Genomic DNA, 24,071 nt, shown 5'->3' with positions numbered 1-24,071 from the left:
AAATAACAAAATATATATAAAACAATAAAAAATTCTCACGACGTTTCGACCATAACTCAAACGGTCATCATCAGGTGTGTCGGTTTGCATAAATTTATTTTGAAAACGGCATATTTATTTATATATATATAAAAATAACGTTTGCGTCACGCGCAACGATTGGCTATCCACATATACAAACACAGAGACAATTTCAACCGAGAAGATGGATTCTATCTTAGCAATCATTGGAAAGATTTGATAAATCATTTCAGTTCTTGATTGATTGTTCACGCTTACAGTGGCTTTCAGACAGCATACATAAAAACAAATTTCGTCTCCCCCCTCCTCTTTTCAAAAAAAATAGATGGACTAGTCCTGGCAAACAGCCAATCGTTGCGCGTGACGCAAACGTTATTTTTATATATATATAAATAAATATGCCGTTTTCAAAATAAATTTATGCAAACCGACACACCTGATGATGACCGTTTGAGTTATGGTCGAAACGTCGTGAGAATTTTTTATTGTTTTATATATATTTTGTTATTTTGTTGTTTCTCTTCAACGTGACTTTACCGAAAAAACTAAGAATATGAATTACTGCAGTCACGAAAGCTTTAAATCAAAATTTAATCGCCTCTACGGGGAGGGTTTTCACATAACTTTAAGATCCTTCAACAAACTCCGGGATAAGAAAGCTCAGCTGATCGAGTCTCTCACCTTCCTGAAGAGATGCCGCGACTCTGGGGTAATACCAATCGCATTTACACTCACCTCTGCTACTGTAACTTCTTCTAATGCGAAACGAATTATTTTCAAAACTAGCTTAGCTCTTATCTCAGAAAAAATCAGACTTATACGCACAGAACTAGATCAGTTAGACAAGACACTCTACAAATCACACTTATCATTGACGGCAATAATGTCCACATCGGATTGGGAACATGTAGACAATATGACTGCCTCTTCAGCTGCTACTATGTCGACCAAATGTAAGGAAAACCTGATTTCCAAATTTAACCTCCTTTTCAACAAAAGACCGGACCCACACACCAAAAAGTTAGACGTTAATAAAGTCGTAATTAATCGCAGTAACAGTTCTATTTCCGATGGTCTGAAATCCGTTTTAGCTAAAGGTCTAAACTTTGCAGTCACACCTAAACACATACCAGTTAATGATATAATTGCCCAAGTAGACGTTGCTCTCAGGGGCCTGGGTCACATCGCTGCAGACGTAGCAAGATCTGAAATCGTTGCAACCCTCAAAAACGCTAAGATGCCAGCTAGTAACCTCAGCAAAGATGAGCGTTTTGAATTATATAAATTAAAAAAAAAGAGGAATGATATTGTAGTTCTCTCAGCTGACAAAGGCAATGCTACTGTTATCATGGATAAAATAGAATACAACAACAAAATTAAAGAATTACTCGACGATGGTAGTTATACAAAAATAAAAAGAGATCCCACCAACAGCCTCGTCACACAAACCAACAAAATAATTTCTGATTCAACCGCATTAATTGATCAATCTAAACAGTTTTCGTTGAAACCTTCTGCTGCCAGGCCACCAAGATTATACGGCTTACCAAAAATACATAAAGTTGATACACCTCTTCGTCCCATAGTCTCTACTATCAGCTCCCCCACCTACAAACTAGCTCGTTTTTTGTCTGAAATCCTGCGTCCTTTCACTGGAAAGACCACCTCTGCGGTACAAAATTCTACTCACCTGGTATCAACAATCAAGGGTATTTCCCTGTCCCCAGACGACCTGCTTGTCAGTTTTGATGTAGTTTCCTTATTCACCAAGGTTCCTGTACCTGACACCATTGCAATCATTGAAGACTTGGTTCATCAAGGACTAAACACTGAGGTACCCCCCCTGGTGAGACACTGTTTAACCAATACATACTTCACTTGGAATGGAACTTTCTACAAACAAACTGAGGGCACCCCAATGGGCTCCCCCCTTTCTCCAGTTATAGCTAACATTTTCATGGAGAAATTTGAGACTGACGCCATCCAGACTGCCACTCTGCGCCCAACCTTATGGAAGAGGTACGTGGATGACACTTTTGTCATCTGGCCACATGGCCGGCCTGCTCTAGACCAATTCTTCGACCACATCAATTCCATACACCCAGCCATCAGATTTACCATGGAAGTCGAAATAGTTGGCAAGATACCTTTTTTGGATGTCCTAATTAAAAAGAGACCTGATGGTTCAATGAGCCACTCTGTCTACAGGAAAGCTACCCATACGGATGCTTATCTGAAACCGGATTCCCACCACCATCCATCACAGAAGAATTCTCTCATCAAGACTCTGTATCATAGAGCCCAATGCATATCCGACCAGGAACACATAAGCAGTGAACTCAAGCACGTACACCAAGCTCTTAGGGCTAATGGTTACTCCGACTATACAATCCGCAAAGCTATCACTCAAACCATGAAGAAAAACCCTCTTGAGGAGCCTTTCAAAACCATCACTTTACCCTACATTGCTGGGATCACAAAAAAGATCTCCAAAATCTTGAATAAACACAAGATCCAGGTCCGTTTCAACACATTACATAAAATCCGTGATCTGGTTCCGTCTGTAAAAGATGTGATTCCGGACATACAATACCCTGGTGTCTACAAACTAAGTTGCCTCTGTGGTAGTAGTTACATTGGAGAAACCAAACGCCATATCTCGGACCGCATTCGTGAACATAAAGCAGACCTTAAACACGGTAGGACCAACACCTCGGCCGTAGCAGATCATTGTTCTAATTCAGTAGGCTCACATGCCATTGACTTTTCCAAGACGGAGGTTCTTTGTAAGCCATCTGGCTTCCATGAGAGATTCGTTCATGAGGCTATCCACATATACAAACACAGAGACAATTTCAACCGAGAAGATGGATTCTATCTTAGCAATCATTGGAAAGATTTGATAAATCATTTCAGTTCTTGATTGATTGTTCACGCTTACAGTGGCTTTCAGACAGCATACATAAAAACAAATTTCGTCTCCCCCCTCCTCTTTTCAAAAAATAGATGGACTAGTCCTGGCAAACAGCCAATCGTTGCGCGTGACGCAAACGTTATTTTTATATATATAAATAAATATGCCGTTTTCAAAATAAATTTATGCAAACCGACACACCTGATGATGACCGTTTGAGTTATGGTCGAAACGTCGTGAGAATTTTTTATTGTTTTATATATATTTTGTTATTTTGTTGTTTCTCTTCAACGTGACTTTACCGAAAAAACTAAGAATATGAATTACTGCAGTCACGAAAGCTTTAAATCAAAATGCATATACCTTGTCCTGTAGGTGGAGCACGGAGAATAGTATGTCGCCTGATGAGGTTGGTTGTAATTACCGGCGAAATGTCAGAGTACTTGAATTGTTAATTTTGTGAGTTTACTCTCCAATACACCGGTGTGCTGTATTAGTAACAAATTGGCATGTTTTCTTTACGTAACAAACCTTTCTAATTGGCTGTGGCGGGTGCCGGTGGGTTCAACAACACATTTATATTTACGCGATCTAACCCTAAAAATCGTCTTATGGATAATATTGGTCGTGAAAGCTTACTACGTGTTAAACAGTACGGGCTTTGACCTGCGAACGTGGCCGAATAGTTGAACCTGTTTTGTGGGTCCTAGCCTTCTCGTTGACCCTGCGTGCAAATCCGTCACTGTGTATAAAAAAATGAAAGCACCCTTATGTAACAGTGCATGCCGATTATTCCTAATAGGATATGATGGTGGGGCTGTTGTCACGAGGTATCAGGGCTATGCATAGAAGAAGAGGCCCCCATACTGAAGCGTGTTTTCCAGAAGAGACAAATTAACAGCAGCACAAACCACAATTGTGGGATTGAAGACACTCTTCATGGTTACCCACGGGTTTTCATCTGCATGACGAATGAGAATAAAAAAAAAATACGAAATGGGGCATAAACAGTTATCTGTCATTGGTTTATACGTGGCTGTTGAGCTTTATTGTTTGTAAATAAAAAAACAGATATACAGCAATCATATAAACAAATAGAAAACAGCTGAAAGTGAGTGCTCATCACGTCTAGTTTTATTATTGTCATAAACCAAGTCAAATTGCCTGATTGCTCATCTCTATTGATGACCCTGAACCAGTGATGTCATGTCCATATTTGTATGGCAGAGGCTATAGGACAACCACCAGAGTGTCTCCCTGCGCAAACATATATTGGGCCATTGCTTCCATCTGTTGGCAGTTTTGAGCTGTCATTGGAAATTACACATTCTCATGTCAAGGGCCTGTCTCTTTTAGAAACTTCTGTCGAGTGCCCACAAAGTAGGACTCATTGAATGTGGAATTTCCCTACGTAGATCATCGCTAATGTACCATTATTTTAACACAATACGAACCAAACAGATCTCAACGAACAGATGGAGGACCATCTTGTACATTATAAAATCTGGCGAGGATTTATCTTGTATTGATTCGTGCGAGGGGCAGTGATCTCGCTGGGAAAAATTAACATGAGCATTGGAACTGGTACGAACACTAGAACTGGGTTCCCTACCTGACACCACCACTCCCTGTTCTAAACCGCCAACCATTCCACAGGAGAACCGCTTGTTGGTATTAGGGTGTTTGTTTCTGTATTATAAATTCAAACTATTTAAACCATACATTTATTTTATTTTGCCAGGTAAGGCCCATTTATAGCTCCTTTTCAGAAGCGACCTGGCCACAAATGATAGCTCAACGAAGTGGCTTATCACGCGTTAACTTTAAGCAGCCAAGTATTCAAAGTCTCACATGTCACCCGGGCACAGTGACCATGAAAGATTTTGGCTTCACTATATGGAGTCATGAAGATGAACTATGTGCTTGCACACTTGGTCACGTGGATGGTACCATCACCACACCTCTCCGATCCAGGGTTCGTGGGGAGGTCAACAGTGTGTTGTCTCGAAATCTATATTAGAAAATATTTTTTTAAATCTAAAACTAAACTTTTTCTTTTTCCACGTAAAGTCCACTTAGCTATATATCTTTTTTAAAAAAGTGACCTGGCCACAAATGATGGCTCAATCAAGTGGCTTATAATGTGGACTTTTATAGCAGCCAAATACTCTAAACTCATGTTCACTGTAAACCTGGAGGGAAAAACCAAAGTACCTGGAGAAAAATCCACACGACCACAGGGAGAGAGAGAACATGCAAACTCCAAATATTTAGGTGTCAGGATCGGAATTCAACCCACAACCTCCTGCATACCAGGCGATGGAGGTAACATCTCGCCATTTGGTTTGGCATGTTTATCATGAAATTTTGATTCCACGGTCCATGATCTGGTGCTATGGTTGAGGATGTGGGAAGATTTGGATAGTGTTGATTAGTGACTGTAATATCTTGGGACATGAGTTTTAAAGCGTCAGTGCAAACAAGTTGTTATTCAGAAACTTTCCACACTTTTTAACTCGTAATAAACCATTTTTTAAAATAAAAATTTAATGGAATGTAGCTTGCTGTGTATTATCGATATTATCACAATTCACCTTATGACTAAACTTTATGCACGGAGGAAACAAGCTGTTCAGATGAGTCTCTCATTCAGTGTTTAAATAAAAGTCAAACATTGATGCGGTGCCATTGTCTTGGTACAAGCTTGAAGCTGTGGATTTGTTTAAATATAAGTTGTAAGGGACCAGTGGTGTCAAAACAAAGATTTAAATAAAAAGCCAATGTATGGCATTTATATTTAACTGTCAAAGTGTTGCGTCATAGAACAACGCGGAGACGGAACTTCTTGTAAGGGTTTCGCCGTTTATTAACACGGTTTAAACACTCGGCTCACACCAGGGGTAGGTGTTCTTTATACTCGGTCCTTCCCGTGGACCCCCAAGCTCTACTCGTCCTAACCTCGGCTATCCCTTGGGCTCTCTCACTCGGGCCGGGACGGGGGTTCAACCAACACCGCCCGGTCACGAGCGGGAGGAGAGACTTCCTTCAGCCGGTCCACACTCCGGGCTTCCACAATGATCCCGCCTTCGTCACGGGATCCCCCTTAAGTACCCCTTGGGCGGCTCCTCCCCTTCACTCAGACCCGCCCCTGTTCTCGAAGGTGTCTCCTTACAGCGCGTATGACATGACGTCATCACACCTTACAGCGCCCATGACATGACGTCATCACACTACTCCTCTACAAAATTATAAATTCATGTCAGTGCCATAATTGAAATCTGCTTCTGTGAATTTAAATATATCACCGCTGAAATCTCACATGCTGTCCATTGGATGACGTTCATATTTCCTCTAACAAGCCAGGCTTTTATAAGAGTTAAGTGACACAACTCCCTCTGTCTCCTCTGCGTCACGACATACAGTGAAGGAAAAAAGTATTTGATCCCCTGCTGATTTTGTACGTTTGCCCACTGACAAAGAAATGATCAGTCTATAATTTTAATGGTAGGTTTATTTGAACAGTGAGGGACAGAATAACAACAAGAAAATCCAGAAAAACGCATGTAAAAAAATGTTATAAATTGATTTGCATTTTAATGAGGGAAATAAGTATTTGACCCCTCTCAATCAGAAAGATTTCTGGCTCCCAGGTGTCTTTTATACAGGTAACGAGCTGAGATTAGGAGCACACTCTTAAAGGGAGTGCTCCTAATCTCAGCTTGTTACCTGTATAAAAGACACCTGTCCACAGAAGCAATCAATCAATCATATTCCAAACTCTCCACCATGGCCAAGACCAAAGAGCTCTCCAAGGATGTCAGGGACAAGATTGTAGACCTATACAAGGCTGGAATGGGCAACAAGACCATTGCCAAGCAGCTTGGTGAGAAGGTGACAACAGTTGGTGTGATTTTTCGCAAATGGAAGAAACACAAAGAACTGTCAATCTCCCTCGGCCTGGGGCTCCATGCAAGATCTCACCTCGTGGAGTTGCAATGATCATGAGAACGGTGAGGAATCAGCCCAGAACTACACGGGAGGATCTTGTCAATGATCTCAAGGCAGCTGGGACCATAGGCACCAAGAAAACAATTAGTAACACACTATGCCATGAAGGACAGAAATATTGCAGCACCCGCAAGGTCCCCCTGCTCAAGAAAGCACATATACATGCAACTGGGTGAAAGTGTTGTGATCAGATGAGACCAAAATGGAGCTCTTTGGCATCAACTCAACTCGCCGTGTTTGTAGGAGGAGGAATGCTGCCTATGACCCCAAGAACACCATCCCCACCGTCAAACATGGAGGTGGAAACATTATGCTTTGGGGGTATTTTTCTGCTCAGGGAACAGGATAACTTCACCGCATCAAGGGACGATGGACGGGGCCATGTACTGTCAAATCTTGGGTGAGAACCTCCTTCCCTCAGCCAGGGCATTGAAAATGGGTCGTGGATGGGTATTCCAGCATGACAATGACCCAAAACACACGGCCAAGGCAACAAAAGGGGTGGCTCAAAAAGAAGCACATTAGGGTCCTGGAGTGGCCTAGCCAGTCTCCAGACCTTAATCCCATAGAAAATCTGTGGAGGGAGCTGAAGGTTCAAGTTGCCAAACGTCAGCCTCAACCTTAATGACTTGGAGAAGATCTGTAAAGAAGAGTGGGACAAAATCCCTCCTGAGATGGGTGGAAACCTGGTGGCCAACTACAAGAAACGTCTGACCTCTGTGATTGCCAACAAGGGTTTTGCCACCATACTTATTTCCCTCATTAAAATGCAAATCAATTCATAACATTTTTGACATGCGTTTTTCTTGATTTTTTTGTTGTTATTCTGTCTCTCACTGTTCAAATAAACCTACCATTAAAATTATAGACTGATAATTTATTTGTCAGTGGGCAAACGTACAAAATCGGCAGGGGATCAAATACTTTTTTCCCTCACTGTAGCTGAAGCCGCACATCTCTACTTTGCGGTGGAATTTCAAGGACTCTAGCTTGGCTGGGACATCACCAGAGGTCACGATAGCAACGTGTCAGAAAGTCACAGTGGTTTGTTGAGTAAGCTCCCAGGCTCCTGTCGTCGGATGCACATGCCAGCTATGAACGTACAAAATAAAATAGTTTTTTTTGGTTTGTGTCTCCCTCCAAAGAATCTCTGTTCTGAGCAAGATGGGGAGAGTTGGACTGGGCAGGAGGAGGGAGCAGGGTGCAGCGCCCGAGCAGGGTCCCTGTGCAGTGAGGGCCCAGCCCAGGCCCCTGTGGCAGCGGTCAACACAGCGCACGTCAAAGCGGCGCCGGCAGAGCGGGAGAGGGTGACCGAGTCGACCGCCCGTGTCCCGTTCAAACGGAAACTTGGCGATGTGAAAGACGAGATCACCAAACGGCTCAAGACGGAAGGTGAGCGGCCTTGCTGCTCTCGCCGCCATCATCGTCGTTGTTATCGTCTGCTTAAGTCGCGCTACTTTCATGGTTATCCTCGTCTTAGAATCCTCATCATCGCATGCAACGTTGTCGCCATCGTTATAATCTGGTCAACATTATCATTACCACCAAAAATAAATGCAATCACAAGAACCACCGCAATAACCTCCATAATTTTCATCTCCTTTAACACCTGTAACTGTCTTATCACCATCAATATATGGGGTTGAGATTCGTCCATGGCCTTTGTTCTCAGCCATTGTGCAAAGCCTTAGTCTATAAAAAATATTTCTGTTATGAGGCAGTGCAAATGAAGAATGGGATGACCTTGCTTTGGAGTTTGCACTTGAATAATGCTTTGCTGAGTGAATGTGGCCAAACAAGAGCGGAGCTCTTTATTATTTTATTATTATTTTATTCTCATTCTATGTGACTTTACCAAAAGAACCAAAGAAGAAGAAGAGCGGGGCGTGTTTGTGCACCTGTCTGTCGCCGTGTACTTGTTGGAAGACCCACAATGTCATATGTAAGATAAATAAATCGGGGGACTGGTCCAGTCCTTGACATTAACATCACTCTGAAAATCAAGGAGCAAGCACAGCTCTGAGCGAGTAGAAGCACAATAATCGATCCCAATAAGTGCTCTTCCATTGTCCAAACACATTCACTGTGTCGCTTGCATGTGTTGTCAGTTTTTTCAAGAACTAATGCCTTTCATGAATAACTGCTCTATATTTGCCAGTAGAGACTGGTGCGCATTCGTAGAGTTAATCACAATGAGGCTTTTGTGGTACCCCAGGGAAGTGGTGACCCTTTAAAGGTGTGTAATAAGTCTGTGATACATAGCTATCCTAGTTAGCTTATGAAATAGATGTTTTTTTTTAAATAAATGATTGTATAAACGGCAATCGTCGTAACTAGCACAAATAAAAGGTAGAACGTAATATGCTACGAGAAGTGACTGGGCTCGGACCATAATGAATGTGCAGGGGAACTGACATGGAGGGCCAGAATCACATCTTAAACATCCAAAACGCACTTTCACATGGGTGATTTGCCCCACCGACAATGGCGGAGACAGTGGCATCTCTTGTAGTTCAAAATTGGACACGCGCCAATCCGTGACATTGGCTTTTTGCGGTGGAGCTCGGGACACATTTCCAGATGGCGAGACAAAGGGGGATAGGTGGGGCGTGTGCCGTGCTGCCGTCTTCTCGCCTGCCACGTGGCTCTGCGCCTGTGTGCAGAGGGGAAGGGGTGTGTGCACCCTTCTGACGGACCGTCTCTGCGTCATAGGCGGTGAACCGGGAGCCGACCTGCAGCAGGGGGCCAGCACGGGCAGGAGGTGGATGGTGCAAGCCAACCTCATCGATGCCTCTGACCTGGAGTGCTCCCTCTGCATGCGGTGAGCCCATCGCTCTTTTCACAGATGTCCAGTAGGGTTGGGTCAGTTACGACAACAAACAATACGAAAACGCGACAGGAGTGTAAAGTAGAGGAAAGGTAAACATATCGCTTAAAAAATATATACAAATAAAACTACAAAAAAATTCGTATCTTTCCAGAATAACCCCTTTGAGCTTATTAGCTTCTTTTTCAAAATCGACCTGGCCACAAATGATAGCTCAACAAAGTGGCATTCACCTGAAGCAGCCAAACTCTCGGAGCCAGATTAACCCATGTGCAATTGTTGTGGACACAATGGGCCCAAAATGTGCATCCTCATCATCGTCGTCACCTATCCACTGCTGGATAAATGCCTCCCCAAGTCATTACCACCGCTTATAGTTTTTCTGTGCCACAATCTTGTCTCCAACTCCTCCTGCACATGGGCTGATTTGATCACTGCATCTCCGCTGTGGTCTTCCTCTCAGGAGTATTCCCCCCTGTGGCTGCCACTCTTTTACAAACGTTTCTTCAACTAAATGGCATTTTGCATTGACAAAATTGCGCTCTACGATGCGTACACAGTTGGACGAGATCTTTAGTCCGCACCCCCCCCCCCCCCCAAAATGAGCACGTTTGGCTCCGTACGGTGCGAAAGAAGTTAAATACACATACAGTCCACACGTACAATAAACATCAGCCCACTACACAGTTTTTATGTTACGCTTTGTCCAGCTCGTGCTTTGTAACATTAGTTGGACCGTTGAGCATTGTCCTTGCATCATTTAAAGCATAGGGACTCCCAGCCTGGCTCGTGCAAGAGAGCAGAATTAACTTGGAGTCATCGAGCTACATTATAAACATCCTTGCGCTAGAACAGAGCCTGAGTCCTCTGGCAAGAGGTGAATGGGAACCTGTTACAAAGGTGACACAAGGGTCTGCGCGTGTACGGGACTTCCGAGTGAAAGTTCTCTTGGGAAAGCAACGACTGAGGGCCTAATTCATTCGTTCGTCTTTTGGAAAGACAGCTTCCAGCTGTGTTGAGCTCAAAATGGTAAAGTTGTCAAACTTTCGTACGGATTTTTTTTTTACAACAAAAAAACTTAATGGATTTGTTTTCTGCCAAGACATGAATGTGACAGCAAGGACGGATACACGAAACGAACAGATGTGTGAATCATCAGTCTGTTGACTAACGTATTTCTTAATGGATTCCGAGTGGACTGTTTAAGCACAGGGTCGATTTGCTGGATTACGACCACACTTAACGTGCTGCTCGCCATGTTGTCCTCTTTGACTTATCCTTGTTAACTGATTTAATAATCTCAACAAGGTTCAGTTTGTAGGAAATTGGGGATTAATTGAAAGAGGCTCATGATATTTCCATTCATTTTATTTCTCCTGGATGAGGTTTGTTATTGTTTGCAACGGTTCCTTTTGGTGGCTAATACAATCCATGGTGTGCGTAGTGCAACGTTACTTCCGTGCCAATGTTTAAATTGCAGGAAAAGCCCATTGAGATCAAATACTTGTGTTTCTTAGTGTTGGGCATCCGTACTCTCATGCGTAGAGTGTGTAAATCACGGTGTTAAATGTGCTGGTGTATTGTTTATTATGAAAAAAAACATTTGTATTTGAGGAAACAAATTTATCTGGACTCTAATTATTATTTGATTCATACTGCTCTCTTTTTCGGTGAGGTATGTCTACTTTAATTTATTGCTGCTTCATTAGCACAAGCCAATACAGCCTTTCAGTTGAGTTCTTGGGTTCATTTATCACTCAGCAATTTGTAAATTAATTAAAGGTAAATTAAGCTACGTGTATGCATGTGTAAGTCAGTTCTAGGTGTCTAGCCTGAAATGGGAAAGAGAAAGATAGCAAAATATTTCATTCAGGTCACGGAATCTGACCATTTCTATCAGAAAACGTGAAAAGGTCTCCCAGCTGAAAATATCTCTGGATGACAGAAATTCCAAATTGTCTCGTAGAAATCCCACATTCTCACGTGGAATTCTACATTTTCATGTGGAATTTCTACCTGTGGAACCAGTCTCTCCATAGAAAAGCGACCGTTAATGTTCCACAAAGCAGTACTCGGTTTATTGATCTGGAATGTATTCTCGGATAAATTGCTGAACGACTGCAGATGATGTCTATGAAACACAGCAGCACCTTTGTGATAGCCCTGAGCTATACGAATGGCGTGAATACCAAATGTACTAAATAGTAATTGTTATGAAATTGACCGAATTTAAATATATGGCAACATTGCAATGGTGATCTTCTTTGGTTCTTTCGGTAAAGTCACGTAGAATGAGAATAAAATAATAAAATAACACAATAAAATTCTCACGACGTTTCGGCCACAACGCAAGCGGCCGTCTTCAGGTGAAAGATACAGAACTGTCGGGACGACAGAGCTGAAGATGGCCGCTTGCGTTGTGGCCGAAACGTCGTGAGAATTTTATTGAGTTATTTTATTACTTTATTCTCATTCTACGTGACTTTTCCGAAAGAACCAAAGAAGATGAATCCTTGCAGTCACGAAAGCTTCAAATCAAAATTGCAATGGTGAGCCGATAACTCTGAACCAGAGTGTTGTGCAACCAGTGGGAGTCTCACTCATGAAATAGAATCAGAATATCCTGGAGAAATCCGATGAGCTATGAAGCTCTTTTTTCACAGATGTCTGGTGGCAGGTCACAAAGTTTCAACAACAAACAATGAAAAAACGATACAAGTGCAAAGTATAACAAAACTATGTAAATCACTAAAACATAATTTAAAATTAAGCAATTTATAAACTAAACTATCTCTTCGTTATTTTTCATAAGCAGCCTGGCCACAAATGATAGCTCAACAAGGTGGCTTATCACATGGAAATGCATGGAAATGTAGCAGCCAATAGATCCACGATCCTGACAGCCCTGCCTCCAAATATACTCGAATGCAGGAGAGACCGACCATCACAGATATGAGTCACCATGGCTGGCACATATATAGAGTTGGCTTTGAGCTGAATGGTTCAGTGTAAGGTTCTGCTGTAGGCACCGTCATACCCATTAATCCTGGAATGTAATTTATTTTCACCGTAATGCATAGAGGTCCTCGCAAGAGAATGAAATGGCCACTGGGTAATGCTGTGGCAGATCTCTTGACCCAGAATTGGAAGATTGAGAGATTTCAGTTGGGGGTTGACTCGGCTCTTACCCGCTTTTGTGCTGATAGAATGAATCCCATTATGTAAAAAGTCAGCGGGGGCTGTGCTACATTATTTGCCATAGGGATGGGAAATTTTATTCACTGGCTCAGGTTCACCAATGACCATGAGCACCAATCAATGTTTTAGCCAGGAGAAAATTCATCTTGATTCTTTGACTGATGTGGGTTTTTTCCTTTTAACTAATTCTCATTTATATCTCAGAAATATGTAGCTGATTTTTGTCATATGGTAATTCTGTAATTCATAAATTTGACCAATTTACTTCGACAGCATGAGAAGAAGCTAATTAAGACTGCCTCTCATGGAGATATTGTGTTCACTTCCACTAATCCCTCTCCGCACTGCCGCTATGCAGCTGTAGCGCCAGGAAATACAAGACAAATGGGCTTCTTGCGCAATTCATTTCGTGCAACACTCCTTTGATGAATTAAAACGAGGGCACCAGAGTTGTGCCAGATGCAGTGACAGTCTGAACTTGTTCATTTTAAACTACCTTTTTTTTACTGCCTTCCTGTGTATCCTCTATCCAGCTGTGATGAGAGCAGTCTGCTCACCATTGTTAGGCTGCAAGTTCAATCCCAGTTGAGGTTGCCACTCTACCCCGTGAGATATACGTACGCAGGACATATGAGAATGAACGTGGGAGCTTCCGGACACAAAGTCAAAATGTTTCCTCTCCTCTGAAAAGTGTGGCGTGGCATTCATCTCTGTCGATGGCCGTGAGTCACTGGCTTAAATTCCATATTTCTATGGCAGGGGTCTTTCACTCGAGAGGACAACCGCGGTTGATTGACTCCTACCCAGGATATTAACGCTCAACCTTATGACTGTGAATCAGGAGTTTTAACTAAAGTGTCAACAGTTGTCATGATGTAAAAGCATCTTGCATGATTTGCCAGCTCTGTTCCTCGTGCTCAAAATTATATTATTCACCCTCTCGTTTTATTCAAATCCACAGACATGTCATCTCCTTAAGTCATGTAACCTATTTATATATACACATTAATTGGCTGCTGTAAATTTCCATATGATAAGCCATTTCATTGAGCTATAATTTTTGCCCAAGTCTCTTCTGAAAAAGAGCTATATAGCTCAGTGGGCCTTACATTGTAAAATAAAAAATGTTAATCTCTAAAATAGTTAGTTAATCCTATCACCAAAGCACCCAGAATATGCCCAACCTGATCACATCTTAACCTGAGCAGTTTTTTAGACTGGAAGCTGCTGGCTGTGTTTGTGCAGCAAAATCCATTGTTGTGGTATACTTGCTTCAGTAGTACCTACAACCAACACTTACCAGCATGGTGAAGTATGGTAAAAAGAATCCCCATGGCCCGCATGGCTTGGGGAGGCCATTGTCCAGTAGTGGATTTACAAAAGGGCTACACACACGTGCACACATTCACCGCGAGTGAACGTGAAATTTTATGGGATGCATTTTCCATAGCCTTTCTTTTACTCCTGGTACAATGAAAAAAAAGGGCTTATTTCTTACAAAGTTCCTCGTGGCTCATCGAGAAAAAGCCAGGAGATTATCCTCATTTTTGCATTTTTTTCCCCAAATTCTCTGTCAGCACCAGCCATGGGAGGCTGGTGTTCCGGTCCTGATGGTGCCTTGCAGCTTGCAGTCTTGGGCAGTATTTTATGCAGGTGCTTCATCGGCAAGAGCCATCCTGGCTTTCACTCCCCGTGGTTTTGGGTTTCGCGTGTCTTAAAAGAACGGCCTTCAAGCCTGGAAAACCAGGCTATGTGTCACTGCAGTTAGTTAATGTTCTTTGTGGGAGCTCTCCATAGAATTTCTCCTTAGCGTGGCATCGTCTTTTTGCGTATGACGGGAAAAGTTTAGAATGGGATGTCTAGGATGGCGATCCCCTCAATTGCTTGCCGAGATGCTAAGTGTAGAAACGAAGTACCCCTCACACCAGATCTCAGTGGGCAGGTTAATGCGATGTGTCTGGGGCTCATGGCCACGGACACACTTGGGGTCACATGCTGGACATGGCATGAAGTACCAGGTGTCCTCCTGCTGGTGCCGTTGAATTATTGTCTTGCACTGAGCCCAGGGAAGACGCGGAAAGAGAAGTGTTGTGATCTGGTGGTTGAACGCAGTGTGGGTGCGATGAAACAGTCAGTCTGGTAGAGTCTTTAAACTATAAGCTAAACACTTTTTATTTTCATTTTATTTTATCAGGTAAGGCCCACTGAGCTATGTAGCTCTTTTTAAGAGGCAATCTGGCCACACATGATAGCTCAACGAAGTGGTTTATCATGTGGAAATTTATAACAGCCAAATACTCTAAACGCGTGTTTTTAAATGTCGAGGGAAAACCGGAGAACTCGACTAAAAATCCACACGACCACGGGGAGAACACGCAAACTCCAAATATACAGGCATCACGGTTGGGATCGAACCCACGGCCTCCTGTATACCAGACAAGGTAACATCTCGCCACCGTGGTGCATGGGTGGAGGAATTGATGAGTGCTTGACTCAAAAATGGAAGGATGAGAGTTTAAATCGAACTCAACTTTCGGTAAAATGAGGACTACTTTGTAGGACACCAACCGTGGTTGTCCTATGCAGAGACTGGGCCCTACTGTAAGAATGTGGAGTTTCCACCACTGGCTGAAGCCTGCCGATGGATGATGAGCACCACCCAATGCTTTTGATTTAATGTGAACTGCATTGAAAATTAAATGTGAACATTATTCTTGATGCTGTCTTATCTAGGTCACTTGGCGATGTTGTACATTGTTCAAAGACAAGCTGAATTAATCCTCCAGAATCGAATTATGCACAGCTGATCCAAAGGTTGTGCGGTTGTCTAATCACGGTGATCGGTCTCATCTGAACGCCACACGGTGCTGTGCCCACAACCTGTGTCCGCATTACGCAATTATTTTCTAGGTCTCTGAGCATTCGGACCGCTTAGATAACACCGCTAAATGGCTTACCATGAAAGCATCACTCCTCAAAACCCACATCAATGCATAACAATTGTGACTTGCCCTTATTTTTTTTGCTAGAGTTTTATTTTAATAGTTAAACAAAAGCCGGTGAAGCATCTCTCCTCCGCATTCTCAAGAAATGGAGCAACACCCATTACTGTTCGCAGATCTTGAGCCGGTAGTGGAATTCCATTTTCCCATAGAATGATCACTTTTCCTGAATTATCACAAAGTGCTAGTAATTTTATTCACCCAGGATTAATGGTTGGCTGATTGAATAGTCTATTATGTACCAAATGTATATAGTTTTAATTATATCTGTTTATGAAAGTGGAAAGAATCCATGGTTAACAAAGTTGTGCATACCGAGGAAGGTATTCTGGGTAAGTTGGTTGTAGAAAAAGGCTATTTTGAAATATTAAATCCCCATCTATTAAACATGGGAGAAGATTCCACCAGCGAGTAGTGCCTTGGAGTGGATCATGGTGCGTCATAAATGACCGTCCTTTGAGTTTGCTCGTCTATGTGTCGGACCCCCCCCTACCTCCCCACCCCCACCTCCTCTTCCCGCTGCAGCCTCTTCTACGAGCCGGTGACGACCCCGTGTGGGCACAGCTTCTGCCGGAAATGCCTGGAACGTTGCCTTGACCACACCCCCAAGTGCCCGCTCTGCAAGCAGACGCTGGCTGAGGTGAGGCGACTGCGCCCGACTCGCAGTCGGGAAATCAGAAGGCACTGAATTAAAATCAGAATATTTATAATGGAGGAATTCGATGAGCTATAAAGCTCTTTTTAACAGATTTCCAAATTATTACCCCAGGTAGGGGGGGGGGGCAGGTGGTCAGCTCGACTCATCACGACTCTGGGGTCAAGAAAATTGGTACCCGTTTCGTGAAAAGTCAATGACTTAAACCAGGAGTGTCATTTCCACATTACCATTGCAGGAAATAGTTTTGGGTAGAATTACCACTGTTGCCTTTCCATAGAGTGATACTCATTTTATCTACCCCAGGGGGATAATGAACTGTCGTCTACTGACTCAGTGACCTGGGTTAAATTTGCAGTCATACACAAAATAGTGACATCGTGTAGGTCAACTCAGCCTTAAACAAGTGACCTGGTGCAGCGTGTAACATCAACCCGAGGGAGACGGATGCGGCCAGGTGTGGTGCTGGTCACAAGACGGCTTCATGCACCACGGCAGCCTTAAAAAAAAGTGCTCTCTCTCAGCATTCTCCACCTTGCGGGCTGTAACAGCCCTCTTCCACTGGCACATCAAAGCCACACCAGCGAGGTGCCCTCAAGGTACAGGTGGTTTTCCACTGGCTATTTTGCCGAGGCGAGGCAGAGCCAAAGCGTGAAACTGGCCTCGCAAGACATCTGAGTCTGGCTCGGGCCGAAGCAGGTCCAGGGGCGAGGTTAATAATTTTCGTCGTAGGCGCGCCTCGACTCGTTCATTGCATGTGTTGTCGTCAAATGTGGCTCAGGTTCTGCAGTGGAAAAACCCACCTGGCACCGCTTGAGCCACGTTGTGCAGGCCAGACACAGCTCCAGCGTGACCCTGTTGCACAGTTGAACAAAAAAATTGCTTTGAGACTAAACAAGAGCATGGGTGGCGGGCATGGTGCGTGTACGCCGCAGTACCTGGCACAGCGGACATTCCCCCAGACTGTGCTGCTGGAGGACATCATCTCTACCTGCCTCCCTAACGAACTGGCCGAGCGCAAGAGCACACACGAGCAGGAGCTCGCTGAGCTCGCCAAGTAAGACCCAAAACCCCACACGCGCAATCGCTGATCAATAGCAGGAGCTGAAGCTCCTGCTATTGATGCCCCCAGGGTCTGGAATGCTACTGCCAATAAACTGCAACTTGAATCGCTACCAATGAGATCTTCTCTCAAAACAGCTCTAGAGGAGTTGTACACCCCTAGCTGCCACTGCTATTCATTGGCGTAAAATAAAATAAAATGTTTCGCTCCAGATGACGCTGCAAAGTATTATCTGTATTTTGATTTAGCGTGCTGATCTTAAAGGTGCATTGAAAAATGTGATACTCCGACTGATGCTTCTGCTATTGTGGAGTAACTCATGCAGCCAGCTATGGCTCTAGGATTTGGTGTTACACGTTATTTATGTAGTTTATTGTAAAAATTTGGTCACAGTCCCTGTGATCACTGTTACGTTGCAATTATGGCTTTATTTTTTGGTGATTTCGAAAAGTTTTTTGGTTTGGACATGTTTGTTTTGTTGTACGGAGTTAGACTGATGGCCTTAATATAAGTTTTCTTGTGGTTGTTGTTGTTTGACTTGCATCCCACTGGGATTTTTTGCACACAGCGTTGGTGTACGGTGCTTTTTTCAGGAATATTTTGCTGTTTTTTCATGGATTTTCTGTTTGCACAGTCACATAGTCACTTTAAGATGTTTTTCTTGTTCGTGTTTTTGGTTTTTTGTTTGTTGTGGTTGCACCCGATTCAAAAGCCGAATGGCTCACAGGGCTATACCAAAATAAATAAACTGAAAACTGAAACAGCAGCAGGAGCTGAAGCAGCAGCAGGAGCAGCAAGAGCAGGAGGAGCGGCAGCAGCAGGAGGAGCAGCATTGGCACACAGCTGGCTCTGGCGGTTCACAACGCCCTCGTGCCAGCAGTGACTTTCATTTGGCTCATTTTTACGTTAAGAGTGAAAAGCCTGCCCCTGCGGCTGTCTGTACAATACACACAACAGCATTGACACACTCGAACTACAACGTGCATAGGATAAGAAATGCGCTGTCATGGACCAGGGAACGATAGTTTGCTTTTGCACAAGTTAAAAAAGACGAGGCAGCCGAGTAGGATAGCACTCATGTGGCAAATACAGTGCCTATGGATTTGGAATCACATTTTCCAATTAAAAAAAGGGCACCTACAGTTATTAGTGGTAACTATTTGACACGAAATGAATACCCGATAGGCCTACGTCATGTTTTGGTATTTAAAAAAACATAAAACCTCCTTGGCATGATGTTTATGATTGTGAATAACATTGATGTATGTATGTTGAGATTCTTTCGCATCATACGTAGCCAATTTTTTTTAATCGAAGGTGCGACGGAAGGACAACAAACTAAACAAAAAGCTGTTCTCAATAAAAAAAAATTGTGTAACGTTGAATGAGCCCAAAGAAACTTACTGGATAAATAAATGACAATTTGCCTGTCTTTTGCAAACATCTTGCTGGGTTTAAAAAAAAAATATATCATTGTTGCTTTGCACAGCCCCAAAGGTCCAGAACATCAGGGCATCCAGCAACAAATGGCACAATTGAAATTGTAACAGATGTTCGATCTTACCTTTCTTGAATTAAGCAAGACGATATACGAAGTTGGGAAGATTAAATTTTGGTGGAAATTCCAAAGTGGCGTATTGTAAGGAAACAAGCGGGAGAAGTGTCGTGGCCTCCAGTCAGGCTGCAAGGCCAAGTCCTCGGTGTGGGTGGAGGAATCATCGCGCATAGTTTACGGGAACAGTAGTCATGGTCGTTGCACAAGAAGAGTCAAGTTTATTTGATTAGCCAGGTGGGAACTCGGGAGACCAGGATGAGTCTCGTTTGCAAGAGGGACCCGAGTTACCGAAATGACAAACGCAAGACGAAACAAAAAGTACAGCAATGAAGCATATAGAAATCGGAGAAAAAAAATACAGTTTCACCCGAGAAGTCTAAAAAATTGCAAATACAAATAAACGTTAAATGATACATTCCCTCTTATGGCGTAAGTCTTGCTCCAGCAGATTATTTTAGACCAATCATAGTTTAAGTCCAATTATGCCCCTGTACAGTTCCCGATCCACTGTAATGTGCACCGGGATGCCCACTTTTTATTGCGGGCGATATTGGCACGTACAATAATGATTGAATGATTGAAATTGCAGAAAGCATCGCGTAGACACAGGTGGCCCGCACATCTTGCGCCGTGTGCTCGTGTGTAACCGCGTGCGTGCGTGTCCTCCCCACCCTTTGTGGGTTGCAGCCTCAACAAGGACGTGCCAATCTTCGTGTGCACCATGGCATTCCCCACCGTGCCGTGCCCCCTGCACATCTTTGAGCCGCGCTACCGCCTCATGGTGCGGCGGGTGGTGGAGGCCGGCACGCAGCAGTTCGGCATGTGCCCTGCCGACAACGTGCAGGGGTGAGATGGAGGAAGGAGAGGTGGCCCCTGGCTCGGGGGCGGACATTGAGATGGTACCGCTAAATCACGTGCGCGGGTTGGGACCCCGGGTTCCAGACACTCACATCGACATGTGCTCTGTCGACAATGCGCAGGGGAGAAATGGGGGAAGCAGAGGTGGCTCTGGCTCAGGGGCGGGTATTGAGATGGCACTGCTAAATTGTGCGCGCAAGTTGGCACCCCGGGTGTTCCAGATGCTCACATCAACTGAGTTGTCGAGCGCAGTCAGTTGATGGTCACTGCTTGGTCACCAACGATTGCACATGCACACACACAAAAAATTATCGACATCTTCCATGTTGTCTTATTTGAACTTGCAAATGTAGAGTTAAGATTCAAATAGTGTAAACATTCTACCACCTGGTTGGGTTTTGATAATTTTGGCACAGTTATATTTATACATATATACATATATGTATTTCCATGTGAAAGGCCTTTAAGCTTTAAAATACACCGATTCACAGGACCGACAAAAGTCGGTCTATTGAAGATTAAATAGGTATCCTACTATTTTCTCAAGTATGTTTTTGAGTGTGTACAGCTTATGTGTGGAGAGTGGTATATGTTTATAGGTTTCGATATTCTGCACCTCTGAATAGCACCTGCACCTACGATTAGCACGGTTGACTATGTACAGTGCGAAAGAAGTTCAACATATATACATCTGTACATGCACATTAGTGGAATGCAGTATCTGAACATAGTCCTATGACTTCCTAGGTCAACTCAGCCTTAAATGAGTACTGCATGCAGTGTATGAGCGTTCGCACTGGAGAGACGCAAACTGCAGGCCATGGTGCTGTGGCCATCCCGTTCCCTCTTGTGCCTGTGCTGGCCTTCGTAAGCGCTCGCTGTTTAAACAGCTTACATGGCTAAATGGGGGGTCTTTATCCTCTCGGTGCGTGTGTGACACATTGCAGTTTTATCGTGTTGCTAAAGGGCCGGCTGCATCTTTGTGTTTATTTCTTTAGTCTGACCTCTCGGCAACAAGGACGTGTATAATGAAGCATTCCCTGGCTTCTGTGTGTTTATAGAGCCCCTAATTGGCAGACACTGGCAAGGAAGTGCTTTGCGCATTATAGTCTTACGAAGGGGGTGGGGGTCTGGTGGATCAGAGCCGATAATCAGTTGAGCTGTCTGTCCCATTTGTAGATTGCAGATTGCACGTGTGTTTAGTTTGTTGTTGCAATGGCTTTATAGTCCGGTTAACACTTTCAGGTGGCTCGGGGATCATCTGAATGCATTATGGAAACAATAATTGACTGACTGGCTGTGTGTGGCTCCGTCTTCATCATTGCTTCAAGCACCATTCAACCTTGGGAGGTATTAACTTGCTAGTGGCCCACACCCAAGCAAGTGGCCCATGTCGGATAAAAATGATGACATTTGTATACTGTGCGCACGACGTGGTAGCGTGAAGTGGAATGGTAGTTATCAACTCGCATTACATTTATGTTCGCATACACGAGAGGGACATGGTTCGGGTCTTCTTTGGGCCTCATTGTGCCCCTTACATGTGTCTCTCCGTCCTTCATAGGCACTCAATAGAAGCCCCTACTTTTACAGATCATATAGATAAACAGTGTGTATTGTTCGTGCATGTGAGGGATTGCACCCTGGCATCACGGTTAGCGCATTGGACCTACGATCCAAAGGTGACCACTTCGATATGCATCTCCTGTAGCTGCAGGTGCAAGTTTCTGACATGCACCGACCTCTGTCCATCCAGCAGTGTAAATGGGTGATCAGCAGGTTGTGTATCGTGCAGTAAAGAGTGGAGTACTCCCACCTATTCAGAGATATCGGACCACAGTCAGAGTCCATCATCATCATCACGATCCATGGGCAGATAACCCGTAGGTGTCCACTGCACATTTCATCATTTGTTTCCACTTTCCTCTGTGGTCACATCTTTCTGGCACCAATCTCTTATGTCGTCGTCAAGTCATTCTCTGTTAGGCTTTCCTCTCTTTCTGATTCCTTACATTATTCTGAACAACACACTTAATTTTCCTGTTGCCCATCCTACATATGTGTCCAATGAGTGCCAGTTTCCTTTTCATCACTGCCTGCATCATCAGGTCTTCTATATGTGCAACCTTTTTTTTTCTTACTTCTACATTGGTCACTCTTTGGGTCCAGCTTAAATGCAGAAGAGTAGGCGGTAAAATATCCTCCGGATGGGGCTGTCAACAGATCCCTCTCTAGAGCTGTGGAACGAGGAAGTTAATTGCAGGGCTGCGCCTTTACCTTGCGTGTGTATGGTACGGTGAATGCGTGTGCGAGAACAGGTTTGCGGAATACGGATGTGTGCTCAAGATCCGCAGTGTGGAGTTCTTCCCGGATGGACGCTCGGTGCTGGACACGGAGGGGCTCCGGCGGTTCAGGGTGCTGGCACGCAAGCAGAAAGATGGCTACAGCACAGCCGACATCGAGTACCTGGAGGACACCAAGGTGAAACGCATGAATCACGCAGGCTTGTTAATGGTGCGCGCAACGGCAGTTCGCCCTCACTGCGATTCCACGCATTGCCTCGATTTGGAGGTCACGGTTTGACATGTTTATTGATTATTTGTTCAGGGTCATTTATATGGTCCACCACCTTTGTTCGCTTTTGTTCGTTAATCTTGGAGAACAATTTGGATGTAATTTGCATAAATTGTAAATATTATATGGACAATTTAATGTTTGTATCATAAGTAATAGAATGTACAAGTTGATGTGTCGTTACATGTCCAACATATTTAGGTGCTGGCTATGTCCAATCCCTTTGCACATAATTATTTGAACCTGGCCTGACCTCCTACTATGTCAACTCGTGCAAATATGAGTGTCTGGTTTGGGGACTCTCCGAGGTCTACTCAACCATAAATGATTACCTGGTGCAGTGTGTAAATATTATCACTGGCGAGACAGACAGCCAAGCGCAATGACAGTCAAAACATCCCCCTTGTGCACTGTTACGGCCTGCCTAGTGCTTGCTAACAGCACTTGCCCCAGCAGTCAATGAATTAGGCTACACGGGGAATCTTTGGTTTGTATGTGTCTCTGTGTGCGAATACCTGGTGTGACGTGTAAACATCGTCACTAAGGGAGAAAAAGGCGGTCGGGCATGGTGCTGGCCACCCACCCCCTCGTGTGCCATGCCGGCCTTCAGAGGTCCTCACCAACAGTGCTTGCTCCAACAGTCTGTTAAGGCTATACGGGGGGTATTTGTCTGTCCTCTCTGTGCTCACTGCAGGTGGATGGAGCTGCGCTCACGGACTTATGTAGCCTGCACGAGTCTGTGTACAGCCAGGCGAGCTCCTGGTTCTCCATGCTCAAGGAAAACATGCGCCACCAGATCCTGCAGCACTTTGGTCCCATGCCGGGCAAGGAACCCGATCCCCAGGTACCCTGCTGCCTCACTGGCAATGTCTTTACAAAGGAACGCACCATGACGTTCGAAGATACGCATCGGGCATAGAGAAGACCTGCAATGCTGTGCCAACCTGCGACGGGGAGTTTTCACAGTGCGAGGTGGTCAAATGTGGTGCTGATCATACCAAAGGCAAAGAGACAAAGATCCCCCTGTATAGCCTTCACAGCCTGTTGGGGCAAGTGCTGTGCTGTTAGCGAGCACCTGTGAAGGCCAGCATGGCACACAAAGGAGGGTGGGTGGCTAACACCACACCTTTGTCTCCCAAGCAGTGATGTTTACACACCGCACCAGGTTCTAATTTGAGGCTGAGTCGACCTAGGGGAGGCCCAGAACCTGTTCAGATAATCATCGCTGGTGTTGACCGTGAGCATAAATCGAACCTGGGTCGCCGGGTTCGTAGTCCATCGTGTGACATACAACCCTCCAGTGTGCTGTTCGACACGATGCCCGAAGTTTTTAAGCACATGCTGGAAACTTCTTTGGGAGCCCAAAATCACATAGGATAGCTTAACAGCACATCTG

The 24,071-nt window shown here is 44.2% G+C and overlaps 1 protein-coding gene across 1 annotated transcript in view; it reads left to right on the top strand.

Moving 5' to 3' along the window:
* LOC116943665 (LON peptidase N-terminal domain and RING finger protein 3-like) overlaps positions 1-24,071 on the top strand; it is a 95,622-nt gene that overhangs the window by 60,732 nt on the left and 10,819 nt on the right. The window contains exons 5-11 of the mRNA XM_032956710.2: positions 8,089-8,335; positions 9,656-9,764; positions 16,496-16,610; positions 17,561-17,682; positions 19,931-20,089; positions 22,420-22,582; positions 23,370-23,519. Coding sequence (XP_032812601.2) covers positions 8,089-8,335; positions 9,656-9,764; positions 16,496-16,610; positions 17,561-17,682; positions 19,931-20,089; positions 22,420-22,582; positions 23,370-23,519 — 1,065 coding nt within the window. The remainder of the gene's footprint in view (positions 1-8,088; positions 8,336-9,655; positions 9,765-16,495; positions 16,611-17,560; positions 17,683-19,930; positions 20,090-22,419; positions 22,583-23,369; positions 23,520-24,071) is intronic.

The sequence above is a fragment of the Petromyzon marinus genome, chromosome 18, assembly GCF_048934315.1.
Source record: "Petromyzon marinus isolate PM22_M1 ecotype Great Lakes invasive population chromosome 18, UKy_Petmar_22M1.pri1.0, whole genome shotgun sequence".
Lineage (NCBI taxonomy): Eukaryota > Metazoa > Chordata > Hyperoartia > Petromyzontiformes > Petromyzontidae > Petromyzon > Petromyzon marinus.
Note: the sequence above shows the minus strand (reverse complement) of the source record. Positions and strands in the feature narration are given on the sequence as shown.